Raw genomic sequence first — 26,989 nt, forward strand, 5'->3', positions numbered from 1 at the left:
CCACAGAGGAAATGTACAACCAGCTTTGTCTCCCCAGAAGCCCATCACCCAGAGGAGTGTGGAAAGCCGCAATGGCAGCCACGTACACCTTGAGTGTGGACAGGGTAAGACCAGCCGAGAGGTGATCTTGGAGGAGCTCCAGCACTGAAGCCAACCGGGCAGTTAACTGGGTCCACCTCACGCTCTCTACACCAAGTGGAAACACAGTCCACTTTAGGCCGTACAATCTCCTCGTGGAAGGAGCTCTGGAACTGAGTATGGTCTCAACCACTCCAGCAGACAGGCCAGCCTCTAGGTACTGACCCCCTCAGGGGCCAGGCCCAAAGTTTACACAGGTCTGGTCGAGGGCTTTGAACAATGAGCCCCCGGCCTGTGGAAGCAGATCCCTCCTTAGAGGGACCTGCCAAGACTGGCCTGCCAGGAGTGCTATGATGCCTGAAAACCATACCCGGGCCGGCCAATACGGGGCAATCTAGATAGAGGGTGCGATCTCAGAACCCCTGATGAATCAAGAAGGAGACCACCGTGACATTGTCTGCGCGGTGATCCCTGAAGTCCGGGAGGAAGCTCCTCAGAGCCCTGCCATCTATGACCGCGCCCCAGCCAGTGAGGGAGGCGTCTGTCGAAGCGGCTTTCCGGCGACATGACGCTCCCATGGGAACGAAGGCTTCTGTACATAACCCTGATCATGCGGAACGGGTTCCCACTCGGGGAAACCCCTTGGTTTTCAACCACAACTGCAGGGCCCTCATGTGCAGCAGGCCGAATGGAATGACATTGGACACTGCTGCCATGAGACCTAACACTCTCTGAAAATGTTTTACTGTGATGGCTTGGCCTAACTTTATCCTAGTCACCGTGGCCAGGATGGAATCGATCCGTGCAGGAGAAAATGGTGCCCGCATCGTGACCGAGTCCCACACCACTCCCAGAAACGTGGTTCTCTGGGCTGGTGCCAACACTCTGGGCTGGTGCTATTTTCGTCTCGTTTTTGATACCCTGAAGCAGAGGACTGGCAGGGAAAAAACGAAAAATGATTTTTGATGTGCAGAAGGAACACTGCATGGCCGCAAGCCTGTGGGGCCTTTGCGCCTTTGTAGCTTACGTGTATGCCGTCACGTTACGTCACAACGCAACACCAATCAGGATTGGATTAGTTTCATTCTTACTTTAGATGCGTTATGTTAAGGGCATTCCCCAAAGTGTCGTAGTCGACGCAGTTCGAGTTCCCTCGAACGGGAACTGGATGACTAGCCTAATCGATTCTTGGGATTTAAGAATCGATATCAATTCATAAAAACGAAAATCGAGAATAAAATTTTTTACCCAGTCCTACTATGCAGTATCCACATGAATCAGCTGCAGGTTTGAGGTTCAAGTTCCCTGGTGTCTGCGACTGCAATAAGTGGATGGGCGATATGCTAATGTTTCGTCTTGACGTCACAACGAAACGGCTTATGACTCTAAAAACTTAAAAGCTATTAATTTCATTGTCTCAGAGTCAACTCTTACTTTTGAAAGACAATAACTTTATATACGGTGCACTTTCAGATTTAAAACTTAGCAGGATGTTTTCATTCACTTAGAGGTATGTTACACACTACATGAAAGGTAATTTTCAAAAATCCATAATAGGGCCCTAAGAGGGGTCTTTGCTTGTATTCAGCAAAGATATATTACATTTATCAAAAGTGACAGTAAAGTCTTTTACATTACTACAAAAAAAAATATTTCAAAATAATACTGTTCTTTTGAACTTTCTATTCATCAAATAAACACGCATCATGTTTCTACAAAAAATATTAAGCAGTTACCTGAGCAGAACTTAGCATATTAGAATGTGACACTGAAGACTAATAGATGGTACTAATAGATGCTGCAAATTCAGCTTTGCCATCGCAGGAAAAAATGAAAAAAATATATATATTAAAATAGTTATTTTAAACTAATACCATTTCATAAGATTGCTGTTTTTTAAACAATATATTGAATGGGTGTGTGTAGTGTCCATATATATATAATACTGACAGCAGTTCTGCTGCTGTCTTCCATCTAGACAGTGGCATGGCTTACAGCCCTGCTCATTACCTCTTAATCAACTATGACTCATCTCATGCAGGAACATGCTTGCAGTTCCTCCAAAAGCGGTTTACCAGCATATTAAGCCCATGATATGATACAATCTGCTGAGTCACACACAGTCATAACTATCCCACCTCAAACATTCAGGCTTTCTGCTGTGGTGAGGGCATTTTCAAAGATTCTGTGATGTGCTACTTTTTACTGACAGTATCATCCCACAGGATTGCCACTGGTGTCTGCAGGAATAATCTGCAGACATAAAGGACACACTTCAGTATATGTTGTCTGTATGAGAAACGTCTCGGTTACGTATGTAACCCTTGTTCCCTGAGTAGGGAACAGAGACATTACGTCGGATGGCGACAAATGGGCCATGGGTCATGGGAAATGCCATGGGTCTGTGGAATTTGCATAGTGTATCTCCGCCTTACCTCGTGGGTATAAAAGGAGGACGCTGGCAACATGCAGGATTTAGAGAATACACATATGACCGGGAGGGATACATATGGAGAACACTGGGGTGTCCAGCCGCAGGTGGAATATTTCAACCCAAGGGCGGCAAGGTGGCTTGCCAAGGGAAATACAAATGCTCAGAGAGGCTCACAGTGGAAATACACATGAGGGGGTCACTCAGAGGAGGGACCATGCACACGGGAGGCACCTAGCCAACACGCAGGCAATAGACACTGGCGCCGACGTCAGGAGTGCTGGAGGAACTCAGGGCTTTCGGGGAAGCTCACCTGAGGAGAATATCGCACGTATCCAGTCCGTGGAGTGGAATGGCAGCAAGCGAAGACATCTGAGTGGGTCCAGTACTAGCTGGTTGAAGCGAGTACATGAGAGGACACTGGCTCCACTCGGAGATTGTAGAATCTGGCGAATGTGTTCAGTGTCACCCAGCCTGCAGCTCTGCAGATGTCTGTTAGCCAGGCGCCATGCGCTGGAGCCCACGATGACGCCACACTCCGGGTGGAGTGGGCAGTCACATCAAGGAGGCACGGTCGACCTTGCTGCTGGTATGCCAAAGCAATGGCATCCACTATCCAGTGAGACAACCTTTGCTTGGAGAGAGCCTTTCCCTTCAGCTTCCCACCATAACAGACAAAGAGCTGGTCTGAGTTCCTGAACACTGCGTTCTGTCTACATAGGCGCCAAGGCTGGGTCTGCCTCCTCCAGGGGCAGTGCTTGCAGGTTCACCACCTGGTCCCGGAAGGGAGTGATAGGAAACTTGGGCACATATCCAAGCCGAGGTCTCAGGATCACGTGAGAGTAAGCCGGCCCGAATCCCAGGCACACTTCGTTAACGGAGAATGCGTGCAGGTCCCCTACCCTCTTGATGGAGGCCAATGCATCCAGGAGTGCTGTCTTCATTGACAGGAACTTAAGCTCCACTGATTGCAAAGGCTCAAAGGGAGAACTCTGCAGGACAGTGAGAACCACTGAGATGTCCCAAGAGGGAACGAGAGGAGGACGAGGATGATTCAGTCTCCTCGCTCCTCTCAGGAACCTGACGATCAGGTCGTGCTTCCCAACAGACTTATTATCATGGTGTGCGGCAATGGCGGCAAACGTATACATAGAGGATGGAGGGAGACAGCCTTCGCTCCAACCCTTCTTGAAGGAAGGAAAGCACGACACTGATCAAACATCTCCGGGGGTCTTCTCGGTGAGAAGAGCACCAGTTGACGAAGAGGTTACACTTCAAGCATAGGCGTGTCTCGTGGACGACGCTCTAGCGGAAGTGAAGGTAGCCACCACCGCTGGTGGTAGGGTACTCAAACCTGCCTCGTCCCGTCCAGGAGCCACGCGTGAAGGCTCCAAGATCGGAATGAGGGTGCCATAGGGTTCCCCGTCCCTGAGAAAGGAGGTCCTTCCTCAGTGGAATTGGCCAGGGAGGTGCTGTCACAAGGAGTACTAGTTCGGAGAACGAGGTCCAGGCGGACCAGTGCGGCGGGACCAGAATTACCTGCTCCTCGTCCTCCCTGATCTCGCACAGGTCTGTGCCAGACGGCTCACTGGGGGAAAACACATACTTGCGGGGCCCCCCGGGTGAACGGACGGGAGCCGCGGGAGGGCGCCTTCGGCGGTGGGCAGACTGAGGGATCTGAGCGGACGGCGGGGCTGTCGGGACAGAGTAAGCCTTAGTCTGCTCATGGGCGGTTGAGAACTGTTGGGCAAAGCCCTCAACCGCACCGCCAAAGAGGCCGACCTGGGATATGGGGGTGTTGAGCAGATGGGTCCGCCCGACATCCTGCACATCGGACAGGTTCAGCCACAGAATGGTGGGCATCACCTGACCCAGGGAGCATACGGCCACTTTCGTCACTCAGAGAGCAATATCAGTGGCGGCGCGCAGCTCATTGAAGAGCCCTGGGTCAGTCACGCCCTAGTGCATGTCCGTGAGCATCTGGGTCTGGTAGACCAGCAGAATGGCCATGGCTTGCGGTGAGGCAGCTGCCTGTCCTGTGGCGCTATAGAATTTCGCCACAACTTGTTTAGACGAAAAACTACAGGTTTCGGACGGGTGCTTAGGATCGCGCCAAGAAGAAGCACTCTGAGGACACAGTAGCATCGGAACAGAGCATTCAACCGGGGGACCCCAGTGTACCCATGGGCAGCGGCCCCATCGAGGGGAGGAAGGGCAGAGGAGATCAACGAGGGATCGCTGGAAGACACTAGGGTCTTCGAGGATTTCAAGATCTCCTGATGCACATCCGGGAAGAAAGGTATTGGGGTGGACGCAAACAGGTGTCAGCGGCTGTACCCAAAAACCAATCGTCCAGCAGCGAGCGCTGAGACAGGGTGGAAGGTCCCACTCTAGTCTGATGCCCGCAGCGGCCCGGGAAAGCATGGCCGTCATCTCAGGATCTGACTCGACAAATGCCATATGCACACCCAAAAGTGGCAGCACTGTTGAATCTTCACTACCTGAAGATTTTTGCCCGCCCTGTGATGCTGCGATGGACAACAGATCCGATTCTGGAACGTCAAAGGAAACCCGCAGGGGGTCCGAAGACGGGCCTGCGGGCGTCCCGTGATCGCTCACGGGTTGCGTCAATGAAGAGGGGGGCGTGGGGCACGGACGGACAGTCGACGCCTTTGTTCCACTTCATCACCCTCATGTCACCCTGGCCACCAGCCGAAGTAGCACTTCACGTGGAGAGTGTTAGATCGGGTTGTGGATGAGGGGACTCTCTCTCTAACGAGATCATTGAGTCTCGACAGTGACGACGCAATGGTCACGTTCCCGCAGGGAGAACGTGAGTCATCCACAAACGCTGCTCTAGCATGATCAAGCCCAAGCACGCAGAGCAGAGAATGTGCCCATCAAAATCGGAAATGAGTCGACCACAACCAGAAATTCACAGGCGAGCCGTCTTTAAAAAGACGTGCCGCGTGCAAGCTCTTTTGTGAGAGGAGAAAAAACTCTGCAATGTTGAAGCGAGCAGGGAGAAACACACTCACTGGCAGATCACTGCACAGATCGGCAGGCAATGTGAACACGCTGCAGATCGCCGTCCCTCCAACAGTGTGAGAGTGTGGCTCATTTCGTAGAGCGAAGTCAGAAATGGCTGTGGAGTGAAGAGATAGCTATCATGAAGGAGATACCTTAGGAGCCAAGAGTAAGGCGGAGATACGCTATGCAAATTCCGCAGACCCATGACATTTCTTTGCCATTGGCATTGTATACTCGAAGTTGATAGGCTTTCTAAGCGAAACCCCATTCGTCGTCATCTGACGTAACTCGGTGTGACAACGAAAGGGAACATGCCGCAAAGCAGAAACTACATTTAATGCTGTGTATTTAAACCTTTTTAATGTTGGATGAAAAGCAGATTTTAGGCAATAATAATGTCACATAATCATGATTAAGACTTTTACTTTTTCCCCTTTGGTCTAAAAGTCTTTTTTAGACTAATGTGCAATTAAAAGTTGAAAGAACAAGAGCGAAAGAAACACAGAGAGAGCGACACCTCAAATGTAAATCATCCAATGAAACGTTGAGATCTGAAATCTCTAAACTGTGAGACAGAGAGGCCAGGTAGCCATAACCAGCAGTTTCAGTCTGAATCAAATTTGTGGACTGACAAGTGACAAAGGCCACATACAGTAAGGGCCAGAGTAGCTCATCCAAATTGACAGCTGGTCCATACAGTCAAAGCTACCGGAACATACTAATAGTTTGAAAATAAAGATTAATTTGTCACACAGAAAATAATCATGACTCAATGCATATTATTTCATTTGTACAGTATCGTTCAAAAGTTTATGGGTGTTAAGATTTAGAAAAAAATATATATATATATTTATTTTTTTTGAAAGCAGTCTCTTATGCTCACCAAGGATGCTTTTATTTGATCAAAAATACAGTAAAAAGTAATATTGTGAAATTATAACTTAAAAGAACCGTTTTGAATTTTAAATGCATTTTTTTTCTGTGATGTCAAAGCTGGATCTTCAGCATCCTTACATCCAATTACTTTATTATACTAGTATATGCCAATTTCATATTATTATATTGTTAAAAAAACATTTGTGATGCTTAGATTAAGTTGAAAATATGGTTATTTTCAAGATTCTTTAATGAATAGAATGTTCAACATGTTTAATGACAGCAACACAACAGTGTTTAATTGAAATAGAAACCTTATAGAAAAATAAATATATTGTAGCATTATTAAAATATTTACTGAATTTTTTTTTATCTATTTAATGCGTGCTTGCATAGTAATAAAAGTATTACTTTCTTAGGAAAAAAAAAAAAATCCTGACCCCAAACATTTCAATGGTAGTGTAAATTGGGTATTGTCTCACCTTTTATAACTTTCACAGTCACGATAAAACTTTCCAAAGCAGTGATATATTCTGCTTTTAATCCATGTTATATTTGCTCGGCTAACAATAATTTAAACAAGTATGATGTTTTTACAAAATAAACACAGAGACTGAACCCCAGTTACAGATTCATGGGTGTGATACTTAACATCCCACTCATAAACAATTACTCACCAACCACATCCTTGACATATAGGCTGTATAACTGTTAACACTACATGACTTTAAGGAGATGCAAATACAGCAACCACAGTGCAAATAATGCATTAAACAATGAACTGTAAAGCATAGTGTGCACGATTTATTAATGGCACAGTGCATGCTGAGAATACTTTTAAAGGTGCAATATGTGTGATATTTCTTAGGATCTATTGACAGAAATGCAATATAAGATCCATAACTATGTTTTCAGTGGTGTATAAAGACCTTACTCAATGAGCCGTTATGTTTTTATTACCTTAGAATGAGACATTTATATCTACATAGGCGCGGGAATCCCCTTCTATGAAGGTCGACATATTGTGACGTCATGTGTCTACCGTAGCCGAAAGCGAACAAACAGCGCTAAAGAAACCTCATTGCTTGACTTACTACTCTCTGCTGCTGACTCAGACTCAGACGACGACATCTTTTGTCTTACGTCGGCCACCGTAGCTTCTCATTCGAGTTTGTAAACCGAGGGATAGACCGCGAGTGACTTGCTGTTTGCAATTCGCAAAACTCACCACTAGATGCTGCTAAAAATTACACACTGCTACTTTAAAGCATATTTATTTACAACTTATTGTACTGTTTCTGATATTGTACTGTTATCTAGGCTATGTAGCATAGTCAAATATTGTCTCATAATGACTAAGGAAAGGGAACAAAATCATTAATGAAATTTGAGAACAGACACAGGGGTCAATCCGAATTTAACATGGTCAACCCACTTACGTCTGGCCTTGACACAAAGTCAAATGACTGAGTGTTATTGGTAATGTGGCTGATATACTCAGAACTGACAGCAGTTACAAACAATCTTCTACCCTAAGATATTTGATTTAGTTGTGTACGGTTGCGATATTTGAAAATATAAACTGGGAATAAATTATGCAACTCGATTCTAACAGGTTACACTAAAACATGCCTAGCAAGGATAAGTGTCGATATGTTGTAATGAAAGCCTTGGATGTTACAGTGGAGAACTTGTATGGTGAGATTCATGATATTGAGGAGACGTGCCAAATCCTGATCCTCACCGAGAAAATAAATAAATAAACGAATAAAGCATGCTGCTGAGTATTCCACTTCTTTCATGTCTAAAAGTGTCACTTCTTCAGTTATGAAATCTCATGCTTTTGTCCACTATGGGCTGAAACAAATTTCCCTAGTGTGTCACAAAGCAATTTCACACAAAGTCAAGATGCAAGTGCTACTGACAAATCTGCCTCTTCCACCCTCACAGAATTCCATGTTTACCTCTAACACTTTCTCCCTCTAATTTATAAACAAATAGATTCATCTTTTTTTTCAAACAATGAAACTTGTAAAATTATATTATAAAGCAATGCATTGATTTGTGTATTAAGCAAGTATCCATTACATTGATCAAAAGTGACAGTGAAGTATTTATAATGTTACAAAATATTTATATTTCAAATAAATGCTATTCTTTTGTTATTTTTCATCAAATATAATGGCGACTGAAAATTTAGCATTGCCATCAGAGCGCATCCATGCAATGTGCGAGCAAGAATCTCTCAGTTTCCTTCACTTTAGCACAAAACGGGATGCATGCTCTTGCTTTTTCTCTAGAATTGTGTCCTCTGCTGGATTTAATGTTGCCAGAAGCTTTCAACCACCAGACCCTAACGATTGACTGATGAAATAACACAGTGTACCCTAATATTGCAAACAAAATACGGATTCACCTTTAATTCATGAGATAGCATTTTCAAGCCGAATTTAGTCACCTTGTTCTCTAGTTATTTTAATATTTAAAAGTTATTTTTGAGTTAAGTGCTTATTGTAGATAGGTATTTATTGAATTATCTTATTTTGTGAACCGTAACCGCTATTATCTGTGAGTTTTTATATGGAGTGTGGGAATCCTCCGGCAGAAACATAAATCACTGCCTAAGGCTAAATCCTCATTACACAGCGATTTGAGGTACCGTTCATTGTCACTGATCAGTTAAAGTTCTTAAATAAACTTTAAATAAAAAATTTTATTCCATAACTTCATTCCTACATCTGCCGCTGCCAGAATTGGGATTGTATAGCTCTCTGGATATGCATAGATCAACAGCTTAATCTTAAAAATGAATCATTGGCTTAGAGATAACATTTTTACTTTGAGTATGAGGGTTGCTGGGTTCTAATCCACAAACATATTTCTATATATTAACCTCTTCAGCTCTGGTGTATATTTGGATTCTGGCACATTATGAAATAAATATTTTTCTCCAAAACACGTTGGCCACAATTACTGGCACCCCTAGACATTTTTATGAGTAAAATATCTCTGAATTATATTCGCATTAATATTTAAATATTTTAGTCAGGGAGACTAGGAACATGAACTTGTCCCGCTATGACTTCTTGTTTCACAGGAGTATAAATATTAGGAAACACAAAGGCCAAATTTCCTTAATCATTCATGACAATGAGTAAAACCAAAGAATATAGTTCTGATGTGCAGCAAAGGATTGTTGAGCTTCACAAAATAGAAAGTGGCTGTAAGAAAATAGCACAAAAAAAAATCAATGATCATTTCCATTTCAACCATCAGGGCAATAATTAAGAAATTCAAATCACCTAAAGATGTTACGAATCTGCCAGGAAGAGAGCGTGTGTCTATAATGTCTTAATGCAGGATGAGGAGGAAAGTTTGAGTGACCAAAGACTGTCCAAGGAACACAGATGGAGAATTGCAGAGGTTAGTTGAAGGATCTGGAGATACTCTGTATGGAGGAATGGTCTCTGATCTCGTGTCAGGTATTCTCCAAATTCATCAAGGAGAAAACTCAGAGCTGTTATCTTGGAAAAAAGGAGGTTGCAAAACGTTTTTAATAAAAGGGTGGCAATAAAATAGCCAACGTGTTTTGGAGAAAAACATTTATTTCTATTATTTATTTATTGATGTACCCCCCACTTTCATTTACTTCAATGATTTTTACATTTTTTGAATGAAAGATCAAAAGGACAGACAATGCTGATTTTTTTTCAGCCAAAATTACCAGTAAAAAATGTATCATATTTAATACTTAAATAATTGTCAATAATTCTGATCACAAATGTACATTGGAGTTAATAGACAAAAATGTTAATATTTCAGAAAACCCCATACATTTTAATAAATAAGGGAATAGTTAATATTGTTTAATGTTTGTGTTCATAACTTTATGATAAACAGAAAAAATATATATTTTATTTTATTTTAGTTATTTAGGGTCTATTTGATCTATGTCCCTGCTGAAAGTTTAGTTTGATTCCCAGCATACAGGAAGACATTAATTGTCTATCTATCACCTTCAAAACAAAAGTTATTGAGCTTTTGCTGAAGGCAGGTGATGATGCCTTCAAGTGGCCTTTTAGGGTCTCTATTTATAATTTCTGCAATAATTACTGTCTGCATATTTGAATTTAAAAGAGCCCCTTCCCCGAGTATAATAAGTGGCTCATTTTCCACAAAACCTCTTACATTTTAATGCATAGGTGGAATAATTAATAATTATTATAATTATTCGCAAAATAATTATAATTATAATAATTATAATTATTCGCAAAAACAGCATTGCCAAAAATGGCAGAAAGTGGTGATGATATCCCCACTGCCCCCATTGTAAATGACACTAGAGTTAGCATTTTAATCACCATAGCATAAGGCTTGAAGACAGTGAGAAGCTGAGGTATAAATGTCAGGAAAAGACAGAATAACAATGACAGTGAGGAAAAAGCGTGTTAACGAGAGGCAGACAAACAGACATGCTGTGTGTCACCTCTGATTTAAGTGACGAGAGTTCAAGAGAGGTCATGTGGAGGCTACCACAGCATATGGCCTTAAGCCAATCTGATATTCTAGCATACCTCTCTGTGTTCTAACCCAGCAGCTCCAGAGCACCAAAATCTCCATCCCAAGTGGCATCATTAAAGTCAGACAAATTCCCTAAATGCTTTAGATGTATCCCTTTTTATACTTTCCCCTCCCTGTATCTCTCTCTCTCTCTCTCTCGCTCCACCTATAATCCTCACTCTTTACCTGCGAGCAACGACCGTTGCACAAACAGTGGTTAACTTGTTACGCTCACAAGTCTGCAGTCACTCTCCCTATCATTTCTTTCTTCAGCCGAATTTCATCTCAGGTATTTTATATTACCCTCTGCTGCACAGACAACCAGCTGAATATCAATTCAATGAAGAATCCAATTCAGTCTCTGTCTTTTACAAGCAGGCCTTAAAGAATAAATTTGAGGTTGACATGAGGCTACTCATTGTTAAACTAGAGGTAAATGGACTGAGACTTCCATCCACTGTGATTGTCTGCATTATCAATCAAATGTTCTCTGCTAAAGAAACGGCACATGAATACCAAATCATCTCCCGAAGAAACTCAAAGAAATGGATTGATACACACATATGTAAGTTTGCCATTGGCATCAAAGTAATTGACAGTAATCGACTAACATGAAGTGGTTCTATGAATGGACAACGCTTTTTAAACATGTCTGACAGAGTTGCAGCCAAGGAGGGATTTTTTTTAAGAAAAACAACTGTTTTTGATTTCTGGAGTGAATAACAGAGAGATCCTACTAAATTCCCACTGAAGAATGTGGCTGTGTCCTTTCTTTCTCTATTTATTTCTGAGATTAAAAAATGGATGTGTAAAAATGTTCTATGTCTAAACAGTGACAAGACGGAGGTAATGCTCATTGGTTCACCACACCTGCTATGTAAGGCTGGGTCTCCAACTTTAAGTGTAGATGGTTCTACACTTCAGTTTCAAACAAAATTAAAAAAATTTGGGGGTGATATTTGATACTAATTTAACATTTGTTCCTCATGTTCAGAGCACTGTCAAGACATAATTTTTCATCTAAAAAATATAGCCAGATTGCGTCCCATGTTGTCACTCCCAGTGGCTGAAAAGTTAATTAACATCTTTGTATTTTCTCGCATTGATTACAGCAATGCTTTGCTGGCCGAGGTTTCAATAGCTACCCTTAAAAAACTACAGTTGGTTCAAAATTCTGCCGCTCGAATCCTGTCGGGAAACAGGAAAAGGGATCACATCAATCCTGTATTGGAATCTTTACACTGTCTTCTCCCTGTCAGACCTAATCTTTACTCCCTGTCAGATTCCGTGTTGATTTTAAAATCCTTATGCTTACCATTAAGGCTTTGCATGGACTGGCACCTCATTATCTCTCTGAACTTTTAACCCCTTACACTCCAGCACGTGATCTCCGCTCTTTGGAAGCTGGCCTTTTAATTGTTCCGCTTACTCATTTAAAATCCATGGGTGATAGGGCTTTATCTTTGAATGCTCCGAAACTTTGGAATTCCCTGCTAGCTGAGATAAGGCAAGCTGAATCCCTTAGTGATTTTTAAATCATCCCTTATAACTTATTTGTTTGGGGTAGCTTTTACATAATTGTTCATAATTGCCATATTATTATTATTATTAGTATTATTATTAGTATTATTAATCGAAAATTTCATAATATGTTTTTATTTTATTTTTTTCTGTCATTAAAGGTATTGTAGGTAGAAATCCCCAAAAATACTTTTTTCCAATTTTTTTCAAACTGTCTTTATATATCAATGCATAATTAAAATGTAAGTACTCTGGAAAATAAATTATAAAAATCGAGTGTCTGTAGTTCTCTCAGGACTGTAATAAACACAGCTCATTATTCCATTCGGGACGAAAGAAATGATTGGCTGGGGCGACTGTCACTCTCCCTCGCTACCATGGATACCACCTCTGCTGATACAGGAGGAGCCCAAATGCGCGCACCCGTTTGAAAAGGAACGGAAGCTAGTAATAACAAACAATTATGGCAGAGAAAGAACAGTCACAATTCTCAGTAACGTTACCTGCATATAGAGGCAGCGAAGTCAAACGAGTTAAAAAAAGGAAGACAGTATTTGAAAAGGCTATGAACAAAAAGTCTTTGGATAAATAAAGAAATCATAAGAGAGTCGGCGTGGCTTTCCAGCGTCGGCTACTACTGAGTGATCTCAAGGGGCTGAAAAGTGACTCCATGATGGCTTTATTTCTGCTGGACAGGTAATCTTGCTGTTTTCATTTTGATGGCATTTATTTTTTCATGAAGCATGTATCACTAGCACACCTAACTACCTAATATTAGCTACCTAACGTTACGTAGCATAACTAACGGTACTGGCTTAGCTATGACAGTGTAACTTTGGTGTCGACTAGTATAACGTTACTGTTAGTGAGCCAGGGTTGAGACGATAAATAAGCAATAGGCCTATCTGCAGTCGAAAGCTGTTTTATTTAATTTCGCCGAATCTAACTTTAGGTTAAAAAGTTTAGGGGATCTATTTTTATACCTAGCTTTACCCTCTGCCTAAACTGTGTTCCTATTTTCACCGTGAACTCTACCTACTCCGTTTTTTCACATTTGGTTTGTTGTTATATGCTCTACATATGTTTACATATGTCTTAATGTTGTATCTGTATGTGCTATACAATATATGTTGTGTGTGTGTGTGTGTTATATTATCTTGGGTCTGCAATGCAGTTGTGAGAAGGTGTTTGAGTGTATGTAATTCAGTTTATCTGTAAACAATCTTATGTTATGAATCTTACAAATTCACCTTCATCACAGTGTAACTGATAGTAACGGCAAACGTGTATCAATGAAGCTATTTATAGCTTTGCCTTATATTGAGTTTGATTCCGTTACGAGCTAGTAAAATATTTTAAACTTTACAAGTATCGTTATGCGAGCTGGATAGTGAGTACTAACAGCCATGTTAATTGTTTATATTCATACTGATAAAGTTAGTTATTTTATTACTTGTGATTCTGACATGATGTCACTACATCTGGTAAAGCTGGTAAACACGTCCGACTCTTCCAGCTGAGCGAATGGCCGGGATCGCGCGTTCATTTGTTTTGGGGGCGTGGCTTTGGAAGGAGCCGAGAAGGGAGGGAGTGGGAGTTAATGGGATAATGAGCTGTGTTTATTGTAGTCCTAAGAGGACTACAGACACTCGATTTTTATAATTTCTTTTCCAGAGTACTTACATTTTAATTATGCATTGATATATAAAGACAGTTTAAACAAATTTTGACAAAAAATATTTTTGTGGATTTCTACCTACAATACCTTAAATGCATTGCATAATTGTAAGTTTTATTATGTTTCTATTCTTGTGAAGCGCTTTGAGATGCTAATTTTAAAGGCACTATAGAAAATAAAGTTTATTATTATTATTATTATTATTATTATTATTATTATTATTATTATTATTATTATAACCAGAGAGTTGATGGACCCCACTGACTTCCACAGTAATTTTTTTGTCCTCCTTTGGAAGTCAATGGGGTCCATCAACTGTTTGATTACAAATATTCTTCAAAATATCTTATTTTGTGTTCAACAGAAGAAAGAAACTCATACAGGTTTAGAACAACTTAAGGGTGAAATGATGACAGAATTTTCATTTTTGGGTGAACTATCCCTTTTACCGTTTTTGTTTTATTTATTGACTGGTGTTATTATATAACATTTATATATTATTATATATTTACTATTATTTAATTATTGTTCTATTGTTTTATATATTCCACAGTGCTTTGGCAATACAGTATGCACCAATTTATCCCATGTCAATTAAGCAAAATAAATTGGAATATCATTTTCCACTAATATAGCAAAAGAGTAGCTTTTAACACAAAAACCTGTCTTGTCTATGAAACAAAAACTATCAAGGCAAACATACAACAAAAAACAGTCTACCCATGATCATAATTTTCAGATAAACATGCCGAAAGGAAGAGAAAATTTCTGCCAACTACAGGTTCATTCACTGTTGATAGATTTTCATACAGACTTAATGCCCGTGTCAATCTGTTACCTGAATCCAGGGCCATCTGTCATTCTCGGCTGCGGTCCAGGCGTTCACAAGACCCTTCTTATTCAACCGGGCAAAGTAGGGGTACCATTTCTGGAGGCCAAAGAGAGCACGGTGAGTGGAGGAGGCCGTAATCTGCTGGTTAGAGATGATTCCACCCTCCATGCCCAGTGCACCGGAACATTCTGCTCAATACACAGAAAAAACACATGAATGGAGAGGTTAGACAGACAGTGTACAGAGAGTGCATCATTCATGGATGGATGGATGGATGGATGGATGGATGGATGGATGGATGGATGGATGGATGGATGGATGGATGGATGGATGGATGGATGGATGGATGGATGGATGGATGGATGGATGGATGGATGGATGGATGGATGGATGGATGGATGGATGGATGGATGGATGGATGGATGGATGGATGGATGGATGGATGGATGGATCTGGGAATAACTATCCTTGTTTGTTTCCTTCTCTGAGATCTCTCCAATGGACAATGATCTTCTTCTCTTCTGTTACAAAAATGATTTCCTTTCATTCAGCATGTGAGCCGATTTACACTGTCCCACATGGGGACATGATTTCACCTGTAGGAAACCCTTTTGCATGTTGTTTTCAATAAGGGAAATGTCAGCCTTAGCGTTCTCATTTTCAAAATAGTAAAGCTCACACTGTTAAAAAAGTCTGTAAAGATAGGGCTGTTACATGTATGGTCTGTCTCACATGTTTCATAGTGTTTTTGGTTTGGTCCTGTGACCAAGTTTTCCCCAGTCTGTCTAATTAGTCATCACCTTCACCTGTGTTCTGTTAATTATCTAATTAAGTTCCTTTTGTTTGCTCTGTGTATTTAGACCCTGTGTTTCCCCTCAGTCTTTGTCCTTTCTTGTTAATGTAAAGTTGCGTTAGTCTCCTGTTCTGATGTTCCTGATTCCAGGTTTATTCCATTGAATACCATTCTAATTGTTCTCCATCTCTGTGTCTGTTTCCACTACATGTTACGTAACAAGGGCACAATTTACTGTATAAATATGAAGGAAATTTATGTATTGTTTTGTTTTTTACGGGTTTACCTGTATTTTGAACTACATATTGCATTGTGTTGTGTTTTGTCCTGTCAGAAAATTACCAGTACATTTTTATTTTTTTACAGTGCATAAGCCAAAAGTGAACGTTTCCATGCTCCTCTAATCTTCAAGGTGTGGTTTATTTATTTATTTTTCTTAAGGCTCTCTCTTCCAAAAACAGTCTTTCAGGGGCATGTCTCTTCACAGGCTGTACGCCTGATTGTGCTTAAATACCTCAGCTGTGTGAACATTTCATTGGACATGCATTACTTCCATGAAAATGTAATGCAATCACATAATCTACAAGGTACAGCATGACTCAGAAATAGTTTTTATTTTTGTTTAGCTGTGTTTTTTTTTTATTTTTTTTTTGCTTTTGCCTCAAAGCCATCCTCTCTCTTTCATCTGTCTCTGTCTCTCTCTGTGCACACATACTCAAATCTCTCAAAGTCGAAGCATTGCCAATGACCTCAACAAAAACGGAGCGTTAAACTAGAGCTTGTTTTGTTAATTGTCTGAGATGAAATGTGCACACTTTCAATGCTAATTGCTAATTTAATTGCTCATGCTTTACAACCTATATCTTCTTAAAAAGTCTATTTAAGAGAAGAACACAGAGTTTAAAACATGGAGCTGAAAACATATGCATATACAGTATCAAGTATCACATTATGGTGGATCTGTGAAGTAGGAAATTATTTTTGAAACAGTCAAATGAGTGTATTAAGTCAAATTCCAATGTTAGTCAAAACAAAAGGCAAGGCATTTATGGCATGTTTCATACACAATGGTAAGTCAAAGTACTTTACATAAAAAAAAGATCTTTAAAAAAATTATAGTAAAACGATACTCAATTCTGAACTGCCTGATCACTAGTTTCAGGACGCCCTATCTGGAATGGAAGAAATCTAACCAAACAATGCTTTGATATATATATATGTGTGTATATATATATGTATTTATCCTTTAGAAAATCACTCTAATATGCTGATTTACATTTCTTGTTATTATAGATGTTGAAAATTGTGCTGATAATCTTTTTTTTTAGTATTCTGTGATGAATAGAAAGTTTAATAGAACAGCATTTATTTGGATTATGAATCTTCTGTAACGTTCTAAATATCTTTACTGTTTAACATTCTAATATCAATTTAATGCATCCTTGCTAAATATAAGCATTCATCTATTTTTAAAAAACAAAAATTATCTACATCTCTCTTTTTGTCCCAGTGGAATTACTAAGACACTCAGAGCCTCTTTAGTCCTTACATCCTTACATCAAACATCCCTCTTTATGCAACTTGCAACTGAACCTTTCCATTTCCATTTAAAAAGGTTCCAATAATTAGTCACCCAGATACCAAATCAATACCGGAATGCTGAATCATCATCCTTAACATGAACTTCCTCCAAGCCTTCTGGGAAAGAGAGGATGTTTGTGAGTTTGTTTACTTAACATCGAGATGTACAAAGACATTCCTCCAATACCTCCCCTCTTAAGGGTTATGAGGATGATTCAATTATTCAAGCCTTTTCTTTGCTTCTTTTTCTCTGCTATTTTATGCTGGCATGTGCTGTCCAGCAGGGGCATTGTGTACGTTACAGTAACAGTAACATGCATGCAAGACCAAAACAGAGAATTAAAACCAAACTGTGGAGGAAAACAACATTTTTGCATGTGTTTCCAAAGACCAAAAAAAAAATGACAATGATATAATACAAAAAAATAAATAAATAAAAATAAATGCAGTGTTGTGGGAAACATAGCACGCCTGCTGCTAGAAAACCTATACTGTTTTCCAGACAGAAAACAAATAAAAGCAAAGTCTTACAAAGATGAACAGGATGTAGACTACCCATCTATGTGGCTGACTCAAAAACAGTTAATTTCTTAACATATGGCTGAAATACATTTAAAAGCATTACAAAGTTTGTCTCGAAGAACTACTGCATAAATCTGACTACATACATCTGAAATGGATGAATGAGGTTATGAATGAGAGCAAAAGGTCAAGGGGTGTAAATCATGAAATTACCATCAGAACCTTTAAGCTGAACTTCTGTCCGTAAGTAACAGAAACCACTGCATATTTATAACAGCAGCTGAAATTGATATCCATGTTGAGAAAGGAATTCAGATTAAATCTTAAGAAATGCATTATATAAATCCATCTATCCATCCATCCATCTATCTTTTACAATTAATATTGATTTTTGAGTCATTAGCACATCTCTATTGCCTTTTCTGTCAGTTGTGAATCTGTAAGTTTCGAACCTACCACCTTAGAACTACACAAGATAAAAACAGTGTTCCAATTCCCCGTCTGATTAAAACTTTTGTAAAAAAATAAAAATAATAAGATGATGAAATGAGTATGATGACATCTGGTGTTCTGCTGTATAATCTAAAATGTCTACTGTCTACTACAGCATCACCACACCATACCAACAAACTCGCCCTCATTTTCCACGCAATTTCTGTGCAATTTAACAATGTTGCTGGGATTGTAACCCTACAAATGCATGTATTAATATATTTTTTAGAATCCTTCTTCTCCCACATAGCAAATAGGTTCCTATTGGTGGTCTGGTTGTTGGGAAATGCATATAGGCCACTGTGTTGATATACATCTTCAATTCAATTTGGGCTTTGACATTTCAGGTGCCTTTTCTTTATCCCGTGTGCTCAATACTAATATTTTCCCGGCTTGGCACTCCATAGCTCCCGATTGATTCATCTCAATTGCCTGTTGCTGTTTGAAGGAGTCAGAAGTTTCTGTTTTGCCTCTTCCCTTTTCATCCCTCAATCACAAAGACAGTTTTGTGTGGAATCAAAGAACAGGTACATCACAAGAGTAAACTTTTGACACCTACAGTCACAACAGATCTCTGTTCGCTGAGAATCCGTGGACTCAGAGTTCAATTATGTAAAAAAAAAAAAAAAAAAAAAAACATCCTCTCTCTTGCCATGTGATTTTTTTATACCTTGCCAATTTTCTTATTTTCACAATCTTAACAGAGATATGTTCACGAAAGCGATACAGCTCTTTTATCATTGTGGATCTGTTGTTTCTCTGTGGGGTATTAATTTAAGCCCAATGTAGACTGCAAGTACAATATTATAGGACTTATAAATATGTAGGACTTTAAAAATAAATGAAACTCTAAATAGCGATAAAATTCGCTCAATTCGCGTTTGGTCTGAACGCAGCATAATGAACAGACTGCGATGTCAATATTGCAAAGCTGAACTGTGTGTGTACGCGCGCGAGAGAGGGAGAGGCGCGTGCGCGATCGAACAGTGGAAACAAAAACATACTCCGTAAACATATAATTCAAACTGCAAAGTGTTTACATATATTTGTGTACACTCGCAATAAAACACAACATTGTGCTTTTTGTCTTTTCGCAAGGTCTTTGTCTTTTTATTAATTTAATTAATACACTAATTCAATTATATAAAACAATTGTCAGTGCACTACAAATAAACTGGTTATATGCCTTTATTTATAAAACTTATTTAAAAAATACAAGGCTTAAGACATTTATAAAAATGCCTTCTGCATTTTTGTTTTGCTTTTCACTCCATTGAACCGAAATCGTACCGAACCATGATGTCTGAACCGAGGTATGAACCGAACCGTGACTTCTGTGTACCGTTCCACCCCTAGTCACTCCTAATAGCCACTTTGGCGGGTTGAATTTTATATAATATACATTTTTCAGTTGTAGTCTTTTAAAAAGGCATCTGAAATAATAAACTAAGTGCAATCTAGTGTTGTCAGTAATATTGATTCGATAAATATCAATACTGAAATATCTGAAACTCTTCCGCAGAATAGATGCACAAGATAGGCTACACAGCAAGTTGACACACCAACCCTTTACTCACTCGTTTAATTTGCTCCAGATGAATATTGTTGGTGGTACAAAGCTTGAATTCCGGCGGCGGATTGCGCATATTGAGCAAAATTTTACTCATTCCCACAGATTTTGTGCTCACACCCAAAGTGTGTGCACATAAATACAATAGCCTCTTATTGGCTGTTTAAAACAGTATAATGGGTCCGTGCGTCAGGTCTTAAAGTGACAGCAGCCTAATATACTCGCTGACGAATTATGAGATACTATTAAAAATATCTATATAGTAGATATTCCCCTATGGTATCGGTGTCTAAATTGTGGCCAGTGAAAATGCTGAGTGGCTATAACTTTGGAAAACCACTAGCCACAGTGGGTGGTGAGCAAAAAAGTTAATGTCAAGCCCTGCTTATAAATAATGGCAAATGCAATTTGTGTCATGGGGTGGTTGTTATTAAATGGATGACGCCTTATTGGGACAATAAAGCCCTCCCTACACCTAACCCTCACTGTAAACACTTTTCTTTCCTTCAATATGTTTATTATCATTTTCTCATTTTAAGTACACATGCTTACACCCTTTCACACATACATTTTCAATTTAACACTTTTTAAAGGAAGAGAAATAATAATAATAATAATAATAATAATAAAATAAAAAATTGTAAAAAAATTGTAAAAAAATTGTAAAAAGAAATTCATTAAAACAAAAGTAAAATAATAATGAATGAATTTGTTAGAGACAGTGTTTACAAGGTCTTTTTCTGTAAGGTTTACATTTCCAGTTTATATGATATTTATGTATGGCTCCCACAGCTGATCAAAGTCTTTCCTCTTGCATTTAGCAATATAAGTTAGCCTTTTCAGTCCGATACAGTTTGATATCTCCTTTATCCACATTTTCATGGACGGAGCGTTCATACTATTCCAGCATAATGCAATAGCTCTTCTGGCGTGAAGCAGACTAAAGTCTATAAGTTTAATCTGTCTTGATGTTTGCATAAAGTCCATTGGATACACTCCAAGAATACAAAGTTTTACATTCAAAAGAATTTTAATGTTAAACATGTTTGACATACATGTTATAACCTCCTTCCAGAAGTTTTGTATTTTTGGACATTCCCATAGGCAATGATATAATGTAACTTTATTATCCAAGCATTTAGAACACACATGTGGAATATTACCGGACAATTGATGAAGTTTGACAGGTGTTATATAGGTTCTCATTAACCATTTATATTGCAGTAATTTAAACCTTGTATTTATTGTCTGTGTTTGTGCTTTAAGACATGCATATTTCCAGTCTGCCCCATCTATCTTCCTGAATATCCATTTTCCAGGCATTTAATTTTTCCAATGTTGATTCAGTACTGTGTTTGACCATTAAATTATAGTACACAGATACGTGACCCTTGCCTTTCTACATTTCCAAGCGCTATTTCTTCTAATTTTGATAAAGATGGCATACAGATTATCCGTTCTTCTGTTGATAACATGTCATTTTTCAATTACAAATACTTAAAAAAATGCTTTTTGGGATTGTATATTTCTGGCACAGCTGACGAAATGAAAGTAAAACACCATCTTCATATAGATCCATAATTTTCTGAAAATGCCTCTTATACTGTATTCCATAACTTAAAACCTCCATCTTTATTAGCAGGTATGAATTGTTCATTACCCCTAATAGGAGTAAATTGGGATAATCACCAATATGCTTTTGTTCAGCGTGCCAGATTGAAACATTGTTTTTGAAGAAAAGGTTTTTTTGGTTTTCTTCTTCAATGACTTAATATCTGAGATGTATAGATACATTTCTAATGGTATATCTAGGATGGACTCTTGTTCAATGTCTACCCAAGCTGGAGGCACTGTTGTAGAGAAATAGTTTAATGCTGGTCAGCTGGGCAGCCATATAGTACCATCTAAAATTTGGAAGTTGAATAACTCCCCTTTCATAGGGCAGGTGTAATAGCGTAAGTCTAGCTTTTCTATCATTCCAAATAAATTGAGCAATTAGTTTGTTAAGTTCATCATAAAACATGGTTGGTAATGGCATTGGGAGTGTTTGAAAAAAGTATAAGAATTTGGGTAGAATAGAGATTTTAATTATGTTATTTCATCCAATCATGGATATTGGTAAATTTTAAAATTTTTTCAATGCTTCAGTGGTTCTTTCCACCAGGGGATCGTAATTTATTGAGAGGATTTCACTAAAGTCGGGAGTAATTTTAACACCTAAATACCTAAAAGCTTTCCCTAGTTGTCATAAAGGGGGTATTTATTATGGGTCTATGTCTTTCTTCCTTATTAAGAAATAATAATACTGATTTAGAGTTGTTAATTTTATATCCGGAGAACTCTCCAAAGTTTTTGATTAATCTCATCAAATTGGAAAAACTACTTTTCACATTAGTGAGAAAAAATATAATATCATCTGCAAATAAAGAGATATGATGTTCCTTCTCTCCAATTGTAATGCCTGATATTCCTGTATGTGCTCTCACTGCCATAGCTAAGGATTCAATTGCCAACACGAACAACAACGGGGACAAAGGGAACCCCTGATGGGTGGATTGCTTTAGATTGAATGATCTTGAGATGGTCTTATTAGTTAGTATCTCAACAGCTGGGTCCGTATATAACAGCAGAATCCACGCGACTTTTTGGGACTTTAGCTTATTCACCGTATCCCCCAGAGTTAGATAAGTCCATACATACCTTTTTCATCTCCGTGCGTGCTGTAACTCTGTTTGACCGTATAAATATTGGGAACTATATTCTCAGAAGGCGAAGCACTGCTACTTGGGCGGAGTGATAACCGCAGCACCTGAGACGCACCGTGGTGCGGAGCAGAGAGTTCGTTCAGAGTTGGTGTAATAGAGTCAGCAATTACTAGATAGTAAAAGCGTAGTTTACAATCATGGGTGTTCGCTGTATTGTAAAGAGCTGCGACAATAAACAGGAGAGACCAGGTAATACCATGATGTTTCATAGAATTCCAACCAAAAACGCTGACCTGATGAATCAATGGCTAACATGTAGATGGGTGACTGTGGATATATGTCGGCTCGGAAATGTTCCTGTGATTTATATGAGGAGCAATCAATTACTTGCTCTGGATATCGATCCAAACACACCTGAAGAGATCATCAAGGGCCATCGTGTTTACTCAGGACATTTCACTGAGGACGACTATTTTGAAAAAAATGGAATTTGCCGCACGGACCATGAAACGTATGCTGAAGGATACGGCCATCCAATCGATAGCACAGACAGGGCAAAGTGGATCGCCTGCGGCTGCGGTAAGTGTTCCGTTATGTTTTATGTTTATGTTATGTTTTTACTGTAAAAGTGCCAATAGCTAGATCTAATGTAACGTTAGTGACACTATTATATGAATAGGGTGGTCACTACTATTGCAGTTGTTCCCGGGCTCCATTTATTTCCTGTAATGTTAATATTGTGTTGTCACGAACGTGCTCTATCGCCCCAGTAACAAATGAGCAGAGCTAGAGGTAAACAAGAAGAAACAACTGTGCGTCTCTCAGGTGCTGCGGTAATCACTCCGCCCAAGTAGCAGTGCTTCGCCTTCTGAGAATATAGTTCCCAGTATTTATACGTTTAAAATATGGCTGTGTCTCATATGACCTTGTGATTTGTACACTCTGTGACTATACAAATCACATGTTAATAGGAAAATGTTTACGTTATTTTGTCAGTTATTGGCATCAGTATGCTAGCTGTAGCCATTTACATCCAGTCTTTGTGCTAAGCTAGGCTAGCGGTGGGTGCGTCAAACAGAGTTACAGTACGCACGGAGATGAAAAAGGTATGTATGGATTATCTAACTCTGGGGGATACGGTGAATAAGCTAAAGTCCCAAAAAGCCGGCGTGTTCCTTTAAGTACATCTATTTTTCTTCTACTGAATGTATCACACTCTGGATTTTCCATCTGTAATTTATATATATATATATATATATATATATATATATATATATATATATATATATATATACTGTATATTATTTTTTATTTTATTTATTTCAGAACTTTATTCAGATCTTTATATCTCTCTGCATGAGGCAAGCCCAGAACAAATGTTGAGAATCTTCAAAAGGGTCCCTTTTAACAGACGGTCTTCGTCTTTGAGTCACCTCCTGGGCCTACCCGTCAGAAGTGACCGGACACCTAAAAATGAAACTTCCTCCATCCCAGTAAAACCAATGCAATTTATTTTTGTTCTATGATAAAATTTTTCTATTTTGTATTTTGAGAGAATTTTATTGAATTTATTAATATTTATGCAATATTTATGGTCTATTTTTGCCATTAAAAAGAATAAATAAATGTATATATATATATATATATATATATATATATATATATATATATATATATATACACAGGTCCTTCTCAAAAAATTAGTATATTGTGATAAAGTTCATTATTTTCCATAATGTAATGATAAAAAATAAACTTTCATATATTTTAGATTCATTGCACAACAACTGAAATATTTCAGGTCTTTTATTGTTTTAATACTGATGATTTTGGCATACAGCTCATGAAAACCCAAAATTCCTATCTCAAAAAATTAGCATATTTCATCCGACCAATAAAAGAAGTGTTCCCCTTCGAGGGAACTCACACTGCGTCGTCGTCGTGACGACACTAGGGGAATGCCCCCCGCGTAGCGATTCTGAAGCATGAATGAAATCTGTCCAATCCTGATTGGTGCTGCGTCATGACGTATTAGATGACGGCATATCCGGAAGATACAAAGGGACGCCCAGCACACACACATTAGCTTTTTTGCTCTTCAGCTAAAGCGCTCTGTGTGATCTGTTCGTCCTATTTACTGTTGTTTGTCCCATATATATTTGCAGTGACATCAAGCACAATATATAAGATGTCTAGCGAGCAATTTAGACACTGTGTGCATCCGTGTCCGCGCTACATTACGGGCACGGACACACACCAGCTGTGTGTGTATTGTCTGGGCGTGCAGCACGCTAGCACGCTTGTAGCGAGTGTGAGAAGCTGCCGCTCAGGGCTTTGCGCTCGCGGCTGACCGTGTTTGATTCAAGCGGCCAGGCTCGCGAGCCTCGCGGTTCTGGGCCCGCGGTTGCCGAGGTAGCGCGACGCCGCAGATCGTGGGGCTCGCAGATGGATCTCTCAGGGTGACACGGGACTGCTACGGCATCTTCCCGGTCCTCGTCTGAGGATTCAGAGGTTCTGTGGACATTGATCAGCCACTTCACGCGCCTGCTCAAGAGGAGCTAGTGGAGGTTTTGACCCGCGCTGAGGCCAAACTAAGAATTTATTGGCCACAAGAAGAATTGCAGATCCAGCCACCAAGCAAACTGGATGAGAGATTTTTTAAGCGCAGGTCTCAACCTCCACGCCGGGGCCTTCCGTTTTTTCCTGACTTACACAATGAGTTGTGCAAGTCATGGGTGAAACCGTATTCAGCCAGGCTCTCCAATCCCCCAGTACTTGATTTTGCTAACGTGTTGAGGGCGGCTGAGCTTGGTTATGGGACAATGCCTCGGGTAGAGGAAGCTCTCGCGAGCTATCTTTCTCCCGAGGCCGCATCGTCCCTTAAGGCCCCGGTGATGCCCACTAAGCCATGCCGCGATACATCCGTGCTGGTGGGCAGGGCTTCTATGGCGGCTGGGCGGGCTGGTAGCTGCCTGCACACCATGGCGGTGTTGCAGGCCTACCAGGCCGACCTCCTCAAGGAGCTTGATGAGGGTGAGGGTCCCTGTCCTAGGGATATCACGGAACTGAGGAAGGCCACTGACTTGTCCCTCCGCATCACCAAGGAGACGACCCGTGCCATCGGCCGCTCCATGGCTGGTTTGGTGTGTGTGGAGAGGCATTTATGGTTGAATTTGTCGGGGATGAAGGAGAGAGAAAAAAAATTTCTCCTAGACTCCCCGATTTCACAATCTGGCCTCTTCGGCGGCGCGGTTGATACCGTCGTCGGGAGGTTTCAGGAGGTTATAAAACAGTCGGCGGCCTCCCTGCGGCTCACTCCAGAGTCCGAACTTGGGACCTGGCGGTGGTTCTTGAATGGTTGGCTGAGGCCCCCTTTGAACCACTGGAGTCGGCTGAGGCAAAGAACCTGACCTTCAAGCTGGCCTTTCTCCTTGCCATCACCTCTCTGAGGAGGGTTGGGGATCTCCAGGCCTTGGCTATAACGCCAACTTGCCTGGAGTTTGCCCCTGGCAGTGTCAAGGCCATCTTGCATCCTAGACCGGGCTATGTGCCCAAGGTGCCGTCTAGTGTGGCACGGTCGGTGGTTCTTCAGGCCTTCCATCCTCCACCTCATGGGACGGCGGAAGAGGGGAGACTTCACCTGCTCTGCCCAGTCAGAGCTCTAAGGGTTTATTTGGAGAAGTCTTCTCAGTGGAGGAAGTCAGACCAGTTGTTGGTGTGCTTTGGTTCAACCAAGAAAGGGCTGCCTGCATCTAAACAGACAATCAGCAATTGGATTGTCCAGGTTATAGCCACGGCTTATCAGGTGAGCAATTTGCCTTCACCTATGGCCGTGAGGGCACATTCCACCAGGAGCATGGCCTCCTCGGTGGCCCTCCTTTCTGGCGTCTCGCTTCCGGAGATCTGCGAGGCGGCCGGGTGGGCTACCCCGCACACCTTCATACGTTTCTACAGTCTGCAACTCCCCGTGACGCCTGGCGCCAGAGTGCTCGCGTCCTAAGTGTGCCTGGTCTTCCAGCTTCACACTAAAGCGGGCGTGATTACAGTGTGGCATAGTGGGCATTTCGTTCCCCAAGTGTCGTCACGACGACGACGCAGTGCGAGTTCCCTCGAAGGGGAACGTCTCGGGTTACGACTGTAACCCTTGTTTCCCGAGAAGGGAACGAGACACTGCGTCTCGTCACCACAGCTATCACGGTCAGAGCGCTTGCTTCATCGCAAAAGAGCTAATGTGTGTGTGTGCTGGGCGTCCTTTTGTATCTTCCGGTTATGCCGTCATCTACTACGTCATGACGCAGCACCAATCAGGATTGGACAGAT

General features: G+C 40.5%; 1 protein-coding gene and 1 long non-coding RNA gene across 4 annotated transcripts in view; one reads left to right on the forward strand and one right to left on the reverse strand.

Annotated features, from left to right (window-relative positions):
* The window catches only part of LOC143739258 (uncharacterized), a 626,344-nt gene that overhangs the window by 154,946 nt on the left and 444,409 nt on the right, over positions 1 to 26,989 (forward strand). The window lies entirely within an intron of this gene.
* Positions 1 to 26,989, reverse strand: part of edil3a (EGF-like repeats and discoidin I-like domains 3a) — a 269,995-nt gene that overhangs the window by 52,159 nt on the left and 190,847 nt on the right. For both annotated transcript variants that reach the window (XM_077231597.1, XM_077231596.1), the window contains one exon: positions 15,013 to 15,194. In XM_077231597.1, the coding sequence (XP_077087712.1) occupies positions 15,013 to 15,194 (182 nt within the window). The remainder of the gene's footprint in view (positions 1 to 15,012; positions 15,195 to 26,989) is intronic.

Source organism: Siphateles boraxobius, unplaced genomic scaffold (assembly GCF_051911475.1).
Source record: "Siphateles boraxobius isolate OS27281-9 unplaced genomic scaffold, OSU_SipBor_1 16, whole genome shotgun sequence".
Classification (NCBI taxonomy): Eukaryota; Metazoa; Chordata; class Actinopteri; order Cypriniformes; family Leuciscidae; genus Siphateles; species Siphateles boraxobius.